This window comes from Lingula anatina, chromosome 6 (genome assembly GCF_051362555.1).
Source record: "Lingula anatina isolate TDL-2025a chromosome 6, LinAna3.0, whole genome shotgun sequence".
Lineage (NCBI taxonomy): Eukaryota > Metazoa > Brachiopoda > Lingulata > Lingulida > Lingulidae > Lingula > Lingula anatina.
Genome location: NC_141772.1, coordinates 22,735,649 through 22,754,848, shown reverse-complemented (window position 1 = coordinate 22,754,848; position 19,200 = coordinate 22,735,649). Strand labels below are relative to the sequence as shown.

The 19,200-nt window shown below is 36.1% G+C and overlaps 1 protein-coding gene and 1 long non-coding RNA gene across 2 annotated transcripts; one reads left to right on the top strand and one right to left on the bottom strand.

Moving 5' to 3' along the window:
- The first annotated feature begins 3,656 nt into the window (after positions 1 to 3,656).
- LOC106152714 (fatty acyl-CoA hydrolase precursor, medium chain-like) lies at positions 3,657 to 10,391 on the top strand. Its single transcript, XM_013526424.2, has 6 exons — positions 3,657 to 4,141; positions 7,034 to 7,172; positions 8,067 to 8,235; positions 8,379 to 9,248; positions 9,842 to 9,929; positions 10,371 to 10,391. Exons 1-6 carry the CDS (start codon positions 3,839 to 3,841, stop codon positions 10,389 to 10,391), a joined length of 1,590 nt encoding a protein of 529 aa, XP_013381878.2. The 5' UTR covers positions 3,657 to 3,838.
- Positions 10,392 to 11,791: 1,400 nt separating this feature from the next.
- LOC147761379 (uncharacterized) lies at positions 11,792 to 14,199 on the bottom strand. The gene is made up of 3 exons (XR_015335235.1): positions 13,992 to 14,199; positions 13,518 to 13,768; positions 11,792 to 13,358 (listed from the first exon to the last, which is right to left on the bottom strand). It is a non-coding gene; the product is annotated as an uncharacterized LOC147761379 (long non-coding RNA).
- Between the last annotated feature and the right edge of the window lie 5,001 nt (positions 14,200 to 19,200).

Genomic DNA, 19,200 nt, shown 5'->3' with positions numbered 1-19,200 from the left:
TTTTTGGTACAAAGTAAAACTATGCATGAAAGCGAGAATAAAATTAACCAACTTCCTTATAACTTTACATACTAATAACTTAACAAAGCGCTGCTATATCTACCACAATCTATGTGACAAAATCTCACATAAAACTTCAAGATCTAAGAAATATATAACATTATTGCTAATAAAAACAAATTTTAAAACCTCACCAAAACTGATTTTTCTCTTTTTTACTGGAAAAGAGATGAAACCAAAGAAAAAAAGCACAGCTTGAGTAATTATTTTTGCAACTGTCGTCACATTTTGGTAAAAGTTTATTTTTGTTCCAGAGAGACCACTGAAGAACAACAATTAATTAACACATGTTGTTATCTTATCAAACACTATTACTTGACTTTTGCATCGCTCAAACTGCGGCTTTATTTCAATCATTTGCTTTCTGCACATCGAAAGGAGAAAACTAGACATTTTTATATAAGATGATCCAATAAGATGTTTCCATTTTATATAAAGTAGCGTTTTCTGCTGAAAGGAAAACTTCTCTCTTTTGCATAGATCTGTCTTACAGACAGTTTTGTGTGGTGTAAGTTTTTTCCTCGTACATGTATGCCGTCAAATTTCGAGTACAGCTCAATACTTTATAATGGCGCTGAATCGCAATGGCTATTGAAGTTTGTATTGACAATGCTCATTATGACATAGGATTTCTCCTGATCGCCGTTCGACTGTTATACTTGAGAGCATTAGTAACTAGGGGATTGTCAGCATAGACACCGTCTCTTAGGTGTCGCCAAAGAGAATAAGCCTTAGGAGATAGGGCCAATGCCAATGACGCCAGGGACGATGATTGATTTGAAACTAACTGATATTGGCATTACTAGCACTGTTAAAAATCAGTATCACGTTTATTAATATAGGCAAATGCAAAAGCAAACGTAAGCATTGTTGCTTTTTCAGTAAGCAAGTAAATTTGGTGACTCTATAGTTGGAAAGACTAAACTCGTTCCGAAGCAGATAAAGCTTTGGATGAAAATCATACCAAGAATCATATTTCGTTCGAACTGAGATTCAGAACAGAGGGCAAAAACATTGGACGACGTCTTTTCTGGATTTAGCATATGCTGAATAGTATAATAGCTTCGGTGTTCATCCCAATATAAACCTCATTTGTAAGGATAACGATACCAAAATAATGAAACTTATGTGATTATGGAAATGTAGCAATGAAGAAGGAAACCCCCCAAAATCAACGAAATGAAAGCTATAGTTCACATAAACAGCAAAAACTAAGTATTAAATTTTAAAATAAAATGGGAGCATCTAATGGAATTAATTTAAAGATGTAAAAAACAAGTTTGTCATCTCAAATGTGTCATTGAAACATTAACAAAACTGTATTTCACACACAGGAAGAGACCAATGCAGACATTGTTTTTTTATTCTACACTTATATGCAAACATGTCTGCTAACCTGTTTTTAAATAGCATATACACTACTGCAGATATTTCCATGTTTTGTACCTTAACAATGAAAGTAAATTTAATTAAAAACATCGCAATGTATTTGATTAAAAAAGGGGTTACATCCCAGCAGGCATAGTTAGGTTAGATCAACGTTGAAAACAGGTTGATACGTTGAATTGCCGTTGATCTACCTAAATTCAACGTAAAATCAACGTTGACCCGGTCACGTCAAAACACCGTCATAATGTGACGTTGACTCAACGTTGTAGTTTGGTCATTGACTCAACGTTGTTGTTTGGTCGTCGTGAAGCAAGACATGGATTGTAATTTAAAATATTAATTATTGAAAACGTGATACTTTGTTTATCAATACTGTAACTTACTTTATCAAAATAATAAAAAAAGTGTTTTAAAGTTAAAGTGTACAGTCGTTTTGTGTCTTTATTGAACTAGTGAATTTTCTTAACTTGTTATTCATAAATACATTCCAATAAACTTCCTTGCAAGGTCAGCTAACACTAGGAAATAATCGCTGTAACTGTGACTGAGTGAAGTTAACAAAGTTGACAGTTCTCGGTACCCTGTTATAGATAGACAGGTTGAGATGAATGTGACTTTGTTATATATATAACTTAACTTTGGAAATCCTAACTTAAAGGCCATACATACATATATACCCTACATATATTTAGCCATCAAACATGTCCTTCTGCTAAACACATCCAGGCTAAAAGGGTGTACCATGCTTAGGTGCAAAACAAGCTTAGGAGCTAAATGCGTTGAAAAAATCAGACAAAGCAAGCACTTGGATGTTTTTACAGTGTACGTTATAATTGTGTACCTGTGTTTTGTACCAAAAATAAAAACATTTCAGGTCATTTCAATGTCTTTTCATGCAAGAATGTTGTCTAACAACTGGGGTTGATACAATGTTGTTATTTGACGTTGATCCAACTTTCAAATCCAATGTTTATCCAACGTCTTATCAACGTTATGGTTCAACGTTGTTTCAACGTTAAAACAACATAATTTGCCCGCTGGGATGTGCTTTACTGGGTTGAACAAAATTCGAAAGGTAGGTGCGTATCTTTGCTATGGTGAAGATTAGTGCAGGTATTACGATTATTATCATTATAATTATTATTATTATTTGTTGATACAGAGTACAAAATTAAATGTTCAGGAGGAAATATCGGTTAAACAATATACTTGAATGAACGCATTAACTATGTGCAACATTTTTTTAATCGCAGCAACTTACTTTGCATTCGTCTTTGAAAACCGGATCTTTTTTTCTCGATCAATTAAGTTTGGCACTGCAGTGTATTCATTGATATTGTTGCGTTCAAATGTACACCAGTCACAATTAAAAGGCCTACATGTACTTGTAGTGGTTGAGATCTCTAGAGAATACATGAGAGTGGGAAAAGATAAATTGGGATTTTGGCGACTTGGACTTCTGTTATGAATTAAATATAAGACCATTCTTTAACACATAGCAATCACCATTGCTGTTAAGTGTAAAATGAAAAATAAGAAATCACAGCCTTATTCTATTTACAGTAAAACATTGCAGCATTTTTCTGTTTGTCTGTAAACAATCAGACCTTATTCCGAAAAAATAAGACACCATTTGTTTTTAATGTTTAGGTGAAACGTTTGAGTGATCAACACTCTGCTCATACAGCAATTACAGGTATGCATTACTCAGTATACTAACTGAACAGCAGTACAGGTATATGGGACCACAAAGCTGGAGACAGCAAAGACTAGAGACAGCAAAATGACCTTCATAATTATTTTATAACTAACAGGTTTTACAAAATTGTTTTCCTAAGTTTTTGCTAACTTCTTGTCAGAAGTATAATTTGAATTATTGGGCATGTCATGAATTGGATTTTATCTCTATAAAATGGCAGCTTGCATTCTGAGACAACTATAACAAATATGCAAATTTGGCAAATTGTGTTATAATAAAAGCTCCATACAAATCAAAAGAATGGCAATTTATTCAGCTGTATAGATGTGCCTTTATATGACAGATCATGCGGGTAGGGAACGACAGAGAGAATGAAAAACTTAAAAACTAAGACAAATTATAAAAGAAATATAATTTTTCTATCACATAATATGCGGGGTAGTGACGCAAACAATATGAAAGCAACAGACGCATTATATGTATAGTGAATAATCCGTGGAAGATATAATCACAAGTGCTGTTAATTCATCACCTGGTGACATAACGGAAGACACCGAGACTTGAAAAAAGTAATCTTTCCGTGGATAAAAGGAACATTATTATGCACTAAGGCTTCCCAGACTATCGAATAAACGTCGCGAGTTACATATTTTCACGCAGTATAATTTGTTATACGTGAAGTTTCGCAGAATGGAGTCTTGGGTTGTGATTGTCATTTGCGCTTCTCTGGCAGTTGTAGTTCTGAAGGATGTAGAATGCCAGAACATTGTGTACATTGACAACGGAGCGTTACAGGGAGCTACAGAAACTGTACAAGGGAACAGAGTGGATGTATTCTTAGGTATACCATTCGCCAAGCCTCCAGTGGGAGATCTCAGGTTTAGGTTACCAGAGCCTGCAGAGAACTGGGAAGGTGTTAAAGATGCCACGGCGTTTGGGCCTGCCTGCATGCAAAACTTGCCGAATCCCTATGGCTTTCCCGATCCTGAGACGGTTAGTATGAGACACATTGTATATGTACATTAAAACTTATTAATGGCTAGTTTTTATCAAACCTTAGATACTGATGTTCAGTAAAATAATGCATTGGTGCTTTATTCAGCATAAATTCATCTTGTTTCCAGCAAACATATATAGAATAAGTAAGAAGAAACATATGGAATACGTGTTCACTGAAAATAAATTACCTATAGCTGCCATGATTTACACCATCCTTTTAAGATGCAGTGAATTAAAATATCGTAATGATCTTATATATGATCGTTATGGGTTTGAAAATAACTGTTTTTTTCCCAAGTAACATCTATTGAATACATACAGCAAGTAGCAATTGAGGGTGTTGTGTTTTTATAGTGTTCTTAATATATCGAATATATGAAGGTATCTGAAATGTAACGATATCCTTGAGATGCCCTCATCTAAAAGCAAAAAATTCACAGAAATAAAAATGATGGCATTTCCCCGTTAACTTCATGTGTGTGTTAATCACAAGGAGAAACAACTACAGTATACTATGTATTTTAAATGTTATACACACACTGGACAAAAGAAGTGTCACCCCTACTGAGCCGATACTATGGGGGAGATAAATGACTGCGGAATGATATGCTCCTGGTATCATTTTATTAACATCAAATTTCACAAAAAATCACAAAATGAGAACAAAATATACATTCTACCAAAATATGCAGTTTCAAGTCCAAAATTAGTACTAAGTGGCATAGCCACGTGACCTAATAATAGGTGCCAGTCTACGAAGCAAGGTTTTCCATAAATTGTCTGATGCGTTCAGGGCTAATGCTGGCCCAAGCATGAAACACTGAATATAACAGAGTTTCTCTGCTGGTTAGACGGGCATTTGTAAAAAGTTTTGACATATCATTTCACACATTTTCTATTATGTTTGCATCAGGACTCTGGGCAGGTCACATCACCCTGCGAATGTCCTGTTGGTCAAACCAATCATCAACTGCTCTGGGCCTGTGACAAGGAGCATTGTCATCCTGGTGAACAAATGGATAATTCCTGTCACCAAACATGTTAGTAATAGATGGTAGCAAGCCTGACTCCAAAACATCGATATATTTCTAGTGATTCATGTTTCCATCAACCACTATCAATTCGCCCAAGCCATGGATGCTGATGCAGCCCCACACCATGACGAATATGCTGCTCCGGGTTCGAAAATTCAGTGCATGTGGTTCAAGTGCTTTACCAGCAGTTTGCCAGCATAGTACCCGTCTGTCATCAGAGGACAGACCAAAGCGACACTCATCAGAAAAAAATATATAGGACTAATTGTCATGAACTGTCCAGTTCCAGATCCTGTTGACCCTAGTTTACTCTACGTTGCCTGTTTTGTAACGATATAAGAGGTTTCAGTCTTGCTACCCTGCTGTACACTCTCTGAGCATGTAACCGACGCCTTTTAATTTTCACAGACACATTCTTATGTGTGAAATTGTTCCACTGTGTTGTCAACTGACAAGCAGTGTCGAACTTTGACAACCTGGACATCAAAATCAGTCGTCGGTCTTCACGGCCAGTATTTTTTCTTGGACGACCCATCAGAGGCAATTTGTCTCTTGATCCAGTGTTTCTATACCGAGATCAGACCCTCTGCACGGTTCTGACTGAACAATTCAATTGTATCGATATTCTGACATTGCTTATATTCCGCCTATTCAGGTTAATAACTTGCACCTATAACCGTTATATAATTGCCTGTATCTTGTCATATTGGAGGAAGACAGGAATAACATTTGCTGTACATGTACAAGACCAACTATACAATTCCATGGTATAGCGGTTTTATACTCATTAGTCACATTATAAGTAGACCAGGCATTATAAGTACCCAAGATCGGCCTACTTTTATTACTCTGAGTTAGGGGGTGACACTTCTTTTGTCCAGTGTGTGTATGTGTACACGATGTAACAGAACATAACATAACACATTAAAACCCTAGAGTTATGTGTACTTTGTAATCCTAAAATTCCTTTAAATATATCTAGGCGCTAAATGCCGATTAAAAAGGTATAAAACTGATGATGAAATAGAAATAGAAAAAATGGGCCAACTTAAGTTATTGGATAATTACCAGAATTACAACATTATGTCAGTCTGGGGGATATCTTCACGAAGTCATGCACAACATAAAAAAGTTGTAAATGCTCCATTTGTTTCAAATACAACCATTTACTAAAGTTTAAATCACTACCTAATGGAGGGTATAATGAAAAAGGGGCATTTACCAAGACAGTGATTGCGTGACAGGCATGCTACACTATCTTTTAATTCCATTACTATTTAAGCCCAAATCATATAATATACAGTAGGTATATTAGCATGAACGCTTCACTATTTTTACTAGCAATCCCAACCGTACTTACGGTATTGATCTCAAATAATTAATAATAATTGATAATAATTTCCAACATTCAATTTCCAAATTTCAATATCTGCTAAATATTAAAGTAAGACGGTGCAATTTTCAAATATCAAATGTTTTTATATCTGTTGAAAATTAAAGTAAAAGTGTGCAAAGGTTTTATTATATTCCCCACAATCCCTCACACGTTGTATTCTATTCAAGAATTTAACCTTCTGAATTTACAGATACTTTATGACAATAATGATATTTTAGGTTCTGAGAAAAATCAGTAGTTATTTAAACTACAGGTGTATTCAAAAATTTGTTTGATATTCACATTTACGTATATGATATTTTAATTTACAAATTGAATCTGACCACTGAGGCACATATACTAATTGATCTATTTATGTTAAAGAAACATTGTTTCATGTACCTGTAGATCTATGTTATTTTTCTGATCTAATTGTGAAATTCATCAAAATATTAATATTTTCTCTTTATCGTGTAGATTTCGGAAGACTGTCTGACACTCAACGTTTTTGTTCCTGGATCCACAAACAGTTCCAACAATAAGGCGGTCATGGTCTGGATATATGGCGGGGGTTATATCACAGGTGGAACATCGACATATAGCTTCAAAGAATTCGGTGAGTAAATTGTCACTGAATATATATTGTGGGGGTTAAATCACAGTTGGAGCAGATATATATATATATAGTTTCACAGAATTTGGTGAGTAAAAAAGGACTGAAGACGATATAAGGACAAATGCGCCAACCTTCTAATTACATAAATGCTTTAACAGTCATCTTGAAATGCACTTTATGTTGCTTTATAATGCCACTTAAAATTGAGGTTGTCCATCATCTTTTTTTTTTTTTTTTTTTTTTTTTTTTTTTTTTTTTTTTTTTTTTTTTTGGTGGGGTGGGGGTAGGGGGTAGTCAAAAATTGTGTGTGAGCATTCATCACAGCATAGATATTCAGACATATAAAATGAAGCATCATTACTATGAATAATACGAAAATTACTCTAATATCTTTCGAACACTTCATTTCCCCTTACTTTACTAATTTATGGAAACTACGAAAATTATCAGAAAGAAAGAAAAATAAATAACCTTTTCTAGACCTGACACAATCTAAACACCCTAAGGAAAACTTCCTTGTTAAAAGCCTAAAGGTACATACGAACCGAGCTTCAGTAACGCATATATATTCGACTCAAATAAAGTCGACATACCAGAGATAAAATGAATAAATCACTCGGTCAGCCATAAAAGAGCTTTAGACTGCTCCCTTTTTCAAATTTTTGGGCAGAAATTTAACCTGCTTGGGTAATATTAAACATATTTGGCAATTATTTTAGTTAAACTATTTGAAACTATATATATACATGTATGCTGGCATTTGATTGGTTTTTGTGGCATAAATTGACTTCATATGCATCTTTAAAATGTAAACACAGACATTTCTGTTTATTTGAATTTATTTCAGGCTTAACATGAATGAGGCCAGATCACTATTTTTGCATATACTTTTAGTTCTAAAGGGTGACGTCATAGTCTTAGCTATGAACTTCCGCCTGAATGTGTTTGGGTTTCTCAGCACTGGTGACGACAGCGCACCAGGTAATATAGGACTGTGGGATCAAATTGAGGCTCTGAAATGGATCAAGAAGAATATCCAGTACTTTGGCGGGGACCCTGGAAGGTGCGCGATCACACACACACACACACACACACACACTGCATTTGAGAGTCCACCTGTCCATTTTTTATTTAAAAGATCATATCATTGTGATGACCCAAGCGTGTGCGCTCATTTAGTGTTATATTGCCCTTGGTGTTTTACAGGGTGACGATTTTTGGCGAATCTGCAGGTGGCAGTAGTGCAACACAGCTGGCACTGGCAAACGCTTCTACAGGCCTCTTTCAACGCTTGATAAGTCAGAGTGGTACTGCCAGCGCTTCTTGGGCAATGTCACAAAATGGCCCAGAACTCGCTGTGAGAATTGGAAACATTGTTGGCTGTCCAACGGCAAACACAACGGCACTCGTGAAATGTCTACGCACCATAGACGCCGAGGCCCTTGTGAATGCCAGTGTGAAAGCCACCGTAGGGCTCACGGGATATTTTTACAGACCCTCAATTGACGGAATCTTGTTTACGAAACCAATATCAGAGATGTTAAGTGATCCTGTTGTATTGCAACGCCTCCATTCTCTCGACTTCGTAACTGGAATGCTTAATGGAGATGGAGGAATCTTGGTTCGAAATAAGTTCTCCGACGGGATTGATCCCCTTTTGTTTCGTGACACACTGATTCCTTTTTGGACTAAATTAGAGGTTGGCAACAACACGGATATAATCAACGCGATCACAGAATTTTACTATGACAAAACCGCCACCAAATTAGAAACTGCGAGTGATTTTGTCGACCTCGGCACTGACTTAATCTTCACTCATCCGATGTTTAAATTTATAGTGTCTCATCTCTCCGATGGGGGTGGCTCGACATACCTTTACTACTTTACAAGAATGCCGCTGTATGGACATGTTGTGTCTGGTATGCCATCATGGGTTCTGCGCGCAAGTCACGGAGACGACCTTCATTTTATGATTGGTTCCCACGAACCTTTCGTCTCTGGTGCCACTTTCGCTGACGACGAGAAGTATCTAAGTGGGATGGTGATACGATACTGGTCCAACTTTGCCAAGACTGGGTAAGTAATACTATATATCACAGTTATATGGCAACGAAGCACTTTTTTACATAGTTCAGTTACTATGGATTACTTTTTTATGAAATTGAGCCAACTCTGTATATATCATTCTAATATTGTAATTCACAAACAAAAACGATCGAAATCCACAATTAACCATAAAGCAGATACTATTTGTTTTGATTCCTTGCATATAAATGGTATAAAAGTTGGTATTTTAGGTAAATGGTGATGTACACTTATCAAAGGCTTTAACTAAAACGTGTGGGAAACTTGATTTTTTCTACGCCAAAGATAATTAATTTGATATAACAGGTGCAATTGAAACCAAATTCAATATTAAGGAACCAAATGTATATTTGACCATGTGTTTTCGTCAAGTTATAGGCATTTAGCGTCTGTTTTCTACTGTGGCCAAGTGCAGTATTATTGGCTTCTTTAAAGTGTTGTCATTTGAATAAATTATGTAATAGAGACTTATTTAATTTCAAACTACTCTGACGTCATTCTATACGAATTACACTTACTGGTAGCGGATAATATCTTCCGATAATTTTTTGGCGGTTCATATTGTAACGTATAGTTTGTTTCAGAAATCCAAACATGCCAGAGCCTGTCCCAGCAATATGGGAGAAATACACTGTGAATAAAGAGCACTACCTCGAATTTGGTGACGTCATAGTGGGAAAGACTAAAATCATTCCGAAACGGGTCAAGTTTTGGATGAAAACCATACCAAAAATTCTTGCTCGTACAAATTGAGTTTCAAAGCAGTGGGAAAAAACATTGGACGGCATTTTTTATCGAGATTTAGCATATGTTGAATAGTATAATTTCTTTGGTGGTTATCACAGTATGTACCTAAATTGTTAGCAGTAACTTATTCAAAGGCATTTGTATATGATGGAGCTACCTGTATTATCGGGAGTTATTCAGTTCCATACCAATTGTGGTATTTTGTGTTTAAATGGAATTTTTGATTATACAATATATAACCACGAGTTGCTATGTGGTTTTGTGGAACAGCATTATCATGAAATAATTGGATCAAATAGTCGTAGAAAAGGTCTACAGTATGGATAAAGCTATGCAGTATATTCATTGCTATTGTTGGGTTTTCAGGTGTACACCAGTCATCTCTAGAAAATATGTGAGAGTGGGAAATAAAAAATGTGGTAACTGGGACTTCTACTGTAAATTAAATCTAAGGCCATCCTTTTACACAGAACAAACGCCATTGATGTTTAATGTAAAGTGAAAAGTATTGTCTCTTCAGTTAAAAAATCACAGCCTTTTTCTATAATCAGTATTTTTCTGTTCGTCTATGAAAATCAGACTTCATTCCAACAAAATTAGACACCATTGGTTTTTAATGTTTAGGTGAAACGTTTGAGTGACCAACACTCTGCTCATACAGCAAATATCCATTATTTAGTATACGTACTGAACAACAGTGCACGTATATACAGATTACAGATTAATCAGACCTTTAGCTTAAAATAACACCCACCCAGAATTATTGTCCATAAGTACTTAGGGTTGTATTTGATACTGCTAAATTCAAATCTGTCGTACATCAAAAACACCTTCAGATATCACTTGGTGAAAATCTTGCAACTCAGACGCTTAATTGTTGAAGACTGCATTGAGAAATGGGAATAATATATATATACACAATACTGGAGACAGCAAAAGGATCGCTCGAGCCAAAGACACGTGTACACGATCGGTTTGATGAAAATGACACCAGCATCACTCAATTACTAAAGATAAAAAAAATGTTGTCTACGTGGCTTGGCAAAGAGACCTTCATAATTATTTGATAACAAATAGGTTTTACAGAATTGTTTTCTTAAGTTTTCCCTAACTTCTTGTGAGAAGCATAATTTGAATTATGTTGCATTGCATGAATTGGATTATCCATTTTATCTGCGACATATGGCAACTAACATTAAAACAACTATAACAATATGCAAATATGGCAAATTGTACTATAAAAACTACATGCAAATTTAAAGAATGACAATCAGTTCAGCTGTACATTTATATGACAGACTGCGCCTGAGAGAGAAGAGAGAGAATGAAAAACGTAAAAACTGTGACAAATTATAAAAAGAAATATAATGTTTTCTATCTATCACAGAATATGCGGGATATTGACTGAAACGACATAAAACTGATGACAGACGCCTATATGTAGTGAATAATGTGTGGATGACATAATCACAATTGTTGTTAATTCATCACCTGGTGAATGAGGAATACCAGCCCGCTTGGCGCCAGGTGTCGCTAGTGTGAATTCAGTCCTTCCACAGTCGCCATGTTGGATATTGCATACGTTGGACTGTGGTACTGGCCTTAATAAACATGCCTCAGTATTGTTGTTTACCTGAATGTCAAAGTCGGCAAGGTCGGCATAATTTTCTTGAGGATTCAGGGCTTCGTTTGAAGTGAAGGGTTGCCCATGTCAACACACCTTCCATGTTAAAGGGTCAGTTACAACTTGACCCAGGAACAGTTATTAGGCCCCTAAAGATAGACGAGTTGCCTCAAAAAGAATACACGTAAAAAGGTTAATTGATCTTGGCAAAACTTATAAAGTTTTGGAAAGAGAGCTCCATAGCACGAAAGTGCCCCTAGGAAGTATGATTTATCAAAGTGCGTTTTCTTATGTCCGTAATTTCAGAAGAGTTGTCAGTAAATATATATAGGTCCCGGTAGCCTACTACCCGCATAAGGTTGTGTTATTAAGTAATATCCTTTTTTATTGATGTATTGAGCATGACCGGTAATGTTAATTAAATAATTATTTTTATTTAAAATCATTATTCAGTACCTCGTAAGAATCATAAAACTAGGTATAGTTAGATAATTTATTTGTTCATGTATAGGTGCAATTTCTCAGCCAATGGAATAATGCATGTTTGGAAATCTTTTTGTAACAGTTTAAGAAATAAAATTTAAAGAAAGAAAACATTTTATAAATGAACAGTTTTTGTTCTTTTTTTTACAAAATAGCACTTCTGAATTGTTTTACTTGAGTAGAAACACCATATTATTTCATCGCTCTGAAAATTCATTAAAAAGCAGCAAAACCAAATATTTTATTTAAACAAAATAATTATTCAGTCCATAGTAAAAACCATGAAACCATGTAATACTTAGATAATTTATTTGTGCTATAACTTTCCTAAATATTTACTTGCAATTTCTCAGCCAATGGATTACTGTAGGTATGGAAAACTTTTTGTAACAGTTTAAGAAATAAAAATTAAAGAAAGCAAACATTTTACAAATTAACACAGTTTTTTGTTCCTTTTTACAAAATAGTACTTATGAATTATTTTACTTGAATAGAACCACCACATTATGTCATCACTTTGAAAATTCTTTAAAAAGCAGAAAAACCAAATTATTTGCTGTAAATACAACTAGCAATTTATTTCATCCCACTAAAATACTTTACAAAATAGCATCATGGTTTTTTTTCATTACAGTTAAATATTATTAAAAACAGCATAAACACATAAGTACTTTTTGTAAAGAATATAGCACCACCAAATTATTTCATTTTAGTGAAAACATTTTTTTAAAATTGCACTTCAAAATTATGATTGCAGCTAAAACCATCTCATACAGGGGTACTTTCTATAAACTGGTTGACACATACTTCCTATAGTGTTTTTCATTAAAAAAAGTTATCCTGGGCAAAATACATGTAGAAAAATATCCAGCGTCAGAATGAATCAACCCCACAAACAGATCTTTGAATGTAAACACAGCAAAATAGCAGAATGGGCGATTTGTAATGAACATCTGGCCTTCTAACTTAGTATAGTATTCGCGGGTTTTCTTTAGGCCCAGATTCGTGCACGAGATACACATTCCAAAAAGGGGAAATCGGGTCCGGGTCCAACTGTCATGTGTCTGCAATGGTTTTGGACACAACAAGTATTCATACAGTTTGTTCATATACTTCTTCTCTGTAGCTGACATTATCTCTCCAAATCTGGAAGCAGTGATCCGCCATTGTCTCTCCTTGTGTCAGATTGCGCTCTTTCCTTGTTGTAACTTGCTATGCTCAGTGTCCTTCGCTGTTTGTTCCTCAACCTGAAATAGTCATATCCCATTAAAGCATGGTAGATGGTTACAGCATTAAATAGTTAAGATACAATTATATATTTCTATGATGTCACACATCACCTAGTTTGATAATTCTTTCTTATATTTGGGCCTGATTCTTAATATTAGACCTCTGTTTTCACTTACATCATTCCATCTATCCATGCATTATTGTTTTCATGGCACTTGGCAATAGTTGTTGTCCATCACAGCCGCCTGTAAGTCAGCTTTAGGGTAGGCATAACTGGTGGCTACATCAATCTTTGCCTTTGATGTGAAGTGACGGGTAAGATTCCTGAAGTAATCATTTTATCCTGCTCTTGAAGTTGGCTGTCCTGGGGTCCTGAAATCGACAGTTTCAGGCTTTGCCCCCAATATATGGGCCTTCTTTGGGTAACCTTATAAAGAAAAAAAATAAGTACATTTACTAAGTATAAAAAACCTTCGTCTTTCGTGCTACTAAAACAAAATATGAGCGTAGGCCTACTCGTACCTACAGTAGTCTACATGTACATAACATGTCAGATTTGACACACACACCTCGACTAATGTTCGATTTTTTTCAAGGAAAATAGTTAGCATTCGTGTTTTTCAAGCACTAAATGAAAAGAAAACACATACCTTTCAGTCAATTCACATTTTCATCCAGATGTTATGGCACCACATTCAAGTAAATTGCGTTTGAGTTGGTTCACTGTAAGCGACGCGTGCACACGCTCCATGTTAAACTCTGGTGTAAAGCCGTGAGCGAGATTCTGCGAGATTTAAGAAGGACTGCTTTCACCCCCACGCCATCTAGCGGCAGACCCTTAAAGCGGGTATTCCCCATTAACGAAAGACACCTGAACCTGAGAAGAGCAATCTTTCCGTGGATAAAAGGAACATTATTATGCACTAAGGCTTCCCAGACTGTCGAATTAACGTCGCGAGTTACATATTTTCACGCAGTATAATTTGTTGTACGTTTAGTTTCGCAGAATGGAGTCTTGGGTTGTGATTGTCATTTGTGCCTCTCTGGCAGTTGTAATTCTGGAGGGTGTGACATCCCAGACCATTGTGTACATTGACAACGGAGCGTTACAGGGAGCGACAGAGACTGTACAAGGGAATAGAGTGGATGTATTCTTAGGTATACCATTCGCCAAGCCTCCAGTGGGAGATCTCAGGTTTAGGTTACCAGAGCCTGCAGAGAACTGGGAAGGCGTTAAAAATGCCACGGCGTTTGGACCTGCTTGTATGCAAATTGGGCCAAATCCTTATGGCTTTCCAGATGTTGAGACGGTAAGTTTTAGGCACATGGAATATATGTCATTAAAATAATCAATGGCTAATTTTCCTATGAATCCACAGAGAGATGTTAAATAAAGCAGTGCTTTAGCGTTTTATTCATCATAAAAGTACATCTCATTTCCAGCAAATTTAATAAAATATGTAAAGAGAAACATATGGTATGCTTGTTGACTGAAAACAAAAAGTTATGACCTAGCTATTATGGTTCACGCCAAGCCCATGTTCTAAGTATGATGTAATTTTTGTTCAGTCAAGAGCCTAATATTGAAATACTTTTTACCTCCAATATTTTGATGTCTAGCAGAACAACTTCATCAGGGAATGAGGCTACCCAGGTGAAATGATGGCACCAACCTAGCTTTCCTACGGCAATACGTGTGTGTGGGAAGGGGGGTGTAAGTATATCTCCTGCATAGAGGCTATTCACCTGGATAATATCTCAATAGTAGCTGTTGACTGAAGAAAAATCACATCATTCTTATAACATAACACAGCTGATGAAATTCTTCTCTGAAGCCCATGTGTCTTTTAAGTTGCAAGACAAACGTCGCAGTGATACGATCGAATGGATATCGCAACATCGCCGCCATTGGGTGGGAGGGTATCGCCGTACTTCACTTAGAACTGTGTTCTTGTATAAGTTTTGAAATCATTCACTTATGAACACTAAACGTACCCTCCCAATTGTTAGGCAGCTCTTTTTAAAATTAAATATTTTAAACATAATTCAGTTAGATTTTTATCATTTTTACCAGGGATGCTAACAAATATAAAACAATCCGACTCATGGGTTTAATAATTACTCTTCCTGCCTTTCATATCTAAATACATTCTGTATCGTATCTAATACATTCTGCAGGTACCAGTAGTCACTTGGAGTTTCCTGCTATGGGTGATCTAAATATATCGAATGTATGCATTTATCTGGGTAGCTAGTAATAATATACTCGGTATGCCTAATGTAAAAGCAACAAACTTTTTATTCACACACAGAAAAACAAGAAACAAAAACCAAATCATAATATTTTCCCGCGAATTTTATGTGTGTGTAAGTCATACATAGAGACAACTACATCCTTTTAAATGTTATCTGTGTTCATGATGTAGCATTTTGTGTGCTTTCCCGCACGAAAATGCAGTAGTATCGAAGTAGCAAAAAAGCATTAACGCAGTAGTGGTGTGGAGCATATTTGCAGTAGAAATGCAGTATAGCCTACTGCAATTCTACTCCAAAAAGTACATAGGGATTCTTTATTGATACACCTTTACAAATAAGGTACAATCAAAGACAAAGACAATTACATCTAACTACAACAGTACAAACAGGTATATAAATAAATATAAATATACATGATTTCAATGTTTACATGTAGCATAATATCAATAAGTTACTTTATAATAAGTTATATAAGGAATGTATGATGGCAATCTATACATGAAGGTGATGAATTAGAATGAGTACATTGGAGAGAGTACAATGCATTAATAGAGGGCCTGTTCTCTTTGTTTTAAGCATCTATTTACAAAACACATAACCATTCTAAGAATGTCTATGTCTTGGGCACCCATAAGAAGATTAAACAGTTTATTATTGCTGAGGTCGCCCAGGGGTAGGAAATCTGACAGCTGCCCTCTGAAGGAATCACGTAGTGAGTCATACGCTTTACACTCTAGTAGGAGGTGGAACTCATCTTCTACTTTATTGGAATCACAAAGTTTGCACAATCTTAACTCTGCGGGGATTTTTGGCTTGCAGTACCTGCCCCGTTCAATAGAGAGGTTGTGGGCGCTCACACGTAATTTGCAGAAGTTAGCCGTAATATTTTTTGGGGCCATGTGGGTGTAATTTTCACACACAAATTCCTTCTTAAATTTAACATAGGTTCTTAGTTTATTATCACTGCCCGTTTTGCTCATCAATGTGGCCCACTGGTCCTGATATACAGAGTGCAGAGACTTTTTGGTCAAGGTTTGAGCTATCTTACCAGATACTGAGACTGGATTAGACCATAAATTCCCCAGGTTGTTCATGTTAAGTACAGTTTTTATACCAGAGGACCATGTAAACACACCGGATGAGGATAGGGATCTGTTCTCAATCAGAGCATCGGTGACTAAGGTAGACTGACCATTGTATATGGTTTTGTACAGGTGGCACCAATATTTGATGGACAGTGACAGTAATTGGATGAGAATGGGGAAGCTGCCTAGCTCACCACGTGCGGCATGATTAGTAGAGTTTTTGTTAATCCCTAGTATGGTTTTACAGGTTTTTAGGTGGACGAGTTCAGCAGGGGGCTTTTCGCATATATTTAAAAAACTTTTCAATGGTCAAATTACGTAGTAGGTAAGGGGCCCAAATTTCGCACCCATAGCTAAGGATTGGAAGTAGGAGTGATTTGAATAACTTTAAGGCAATTTTTGTGGGCGCTGAAAATAGCTGATTTCTTAATTTGAAAAATACTTTGAGTGCTTTATTTTTTACATCCTCCATGGCCTTGGTAAATTTGCCGGATGGAGTGAAGGTCAGGCCGAGGTAACAATATTCGGAGGTGTTTTCTACTGGATTTGTGCCTAACATAAATTGGTTGGTTTTTAGGAGATGGCCAGCCTTATTAAATATCATGATTTTGGTTTTTGCTATATTGATGATAAGTTTCCATTTGGTGCAGTAATTGTGGAGTAGGTTTAGAGAGTGTTGAAGTCCTTGGGCACTTTGTGAGATGAGTACCAGGTCATCAGCATACATGAGGCAGCTTACAGGTTTGTTATTTAAATAGGCAGGGTCGTTTTCTTTATTAACATCGAAAATATTAGGTAGGTCGCTTAGGAAGAGATTGAAAAGGGAGGGACTTAATACACAGCCTTGTTTCACGCCTACCGTGGAATTTATGGGTTTGGTTAGTTTGTTGTTGCAGATAATAGAGAATTGAGTAGAGCTGTACATGCTATGGATTATATTTATAAATTTAGAACTAAAGTTGGAAAGGATAAGTTTGTGGAGTAGGGCATTTCTCCAGACCGTGTCAAATGCTGAAGAGAAGTCAACAAAACAAACATAAAATTTGGATTTGGAGGCCTTGTTTATGTATTTGTCTATGAGGGTCTTTAGAGTTAGTAGATGGTCACTGGTACGGGCGCCTTTTGTAAAGCCAATTTGGTTTTCAGGTATAATGCGGTTCTTATAAATAAATTTGTTGATCCTACTGTTAAGAATTTGACAAAAAAGTTTACAAACATTACTTGAGATAGCAATGCCTCTATAGTTTTTGGGGTCTGTCCTATCTCCCTTTTTGTGGAGCATTGTTAGGGTACTAAGCCGCCAAGCTTCTGGGAAACAACCGCTTATGTATATGGCATTGAAAACTTTACATAAAACTGGAGCCAAGTAGTCTATTCCCTCTCTGAGTAGTTCGTTTGGGATACCATCCATACCTGGGGTTTTGTTATTTTTAAGCTTCTTGGCGGCAGTAGTGATTTCTTGTACAGTGAAAGAGAAGTCGACCTCATTAAATATAACTTCTCTATTTGATTTGAAAGAGTTTTCAATGCTGTTCTCAAAGTTAGGGTCTTTGTGGGGGATGTGTCGATTCATAAGTGTGTTAAAGTGGTCCCACCATTGCTTGGGGTCAATGGGATTAGAGGACGGCTGTTTTTTGGTACATAATTGATCAAATAATTTCCAGAAAGATTGTGGGTTTTCACTTTCAAGTTTTTCAATAGAATTATAGATTTTATCCCTAAAGTCATTACACTTTTTGTTCAGCATCTTTTTGTATTGTTTTCTTATTCTGTTTAGATTATGAAGTAGGGAGACATTAGATGGGTTTTTACTTATCTGTCGTGACATGTGTTTTAGTTGCCTACCAAGTTCCCTGCAATTGTTATCATACCAAGGTTTACTGGGTTTGGTGGATTTCTTAGGTTTGGTGGGGGGCTTGTGTTTAATTCCTGCTTTTATGCCTAGGTCAGTTATGAGATGGTTTAGATCTGAGACACACTGCTGTATTCCGTTATTATCTGTTTGGAAGTCTACTGAAAGGAATTTGTTGATCCTATCAATACTGTGGGGCAGAGCCAGGCATTTTAACCAGAGATTACGTGAGTGACTGTTCCAATAAAACCTCCCAGGAGCATTCATAGAGACATCGTTATCAAGTGTGGGAGCAGGGTGCATAGGTATGCGGATTCTGAGGACACAAGAGATCATACAGTGGATCGAGAAGGGGGATAAGTTGTGTACCCTAAAATATTCTACTTGATCTAGCAAACTATAGTGACACAACATATAATCAATGACACTAGGTAGACCCCTATGATTATAACAAGTATAATAGCCAGCTGTGTCCCCTAACTTTCTACCGTTAACAATACGTAATCCACTACTTTTACACAAGTCTAAAAGTTTTTTTCCATATGTGTCTACTTCATGACAATCCATACTATTCCTTGGCAAATATACATCACTTATATAATTACAGCCTACACTAATGTGATCAGAACTATCATCTACTAAGAAATCTGCCCTGGTGTTTGTTTT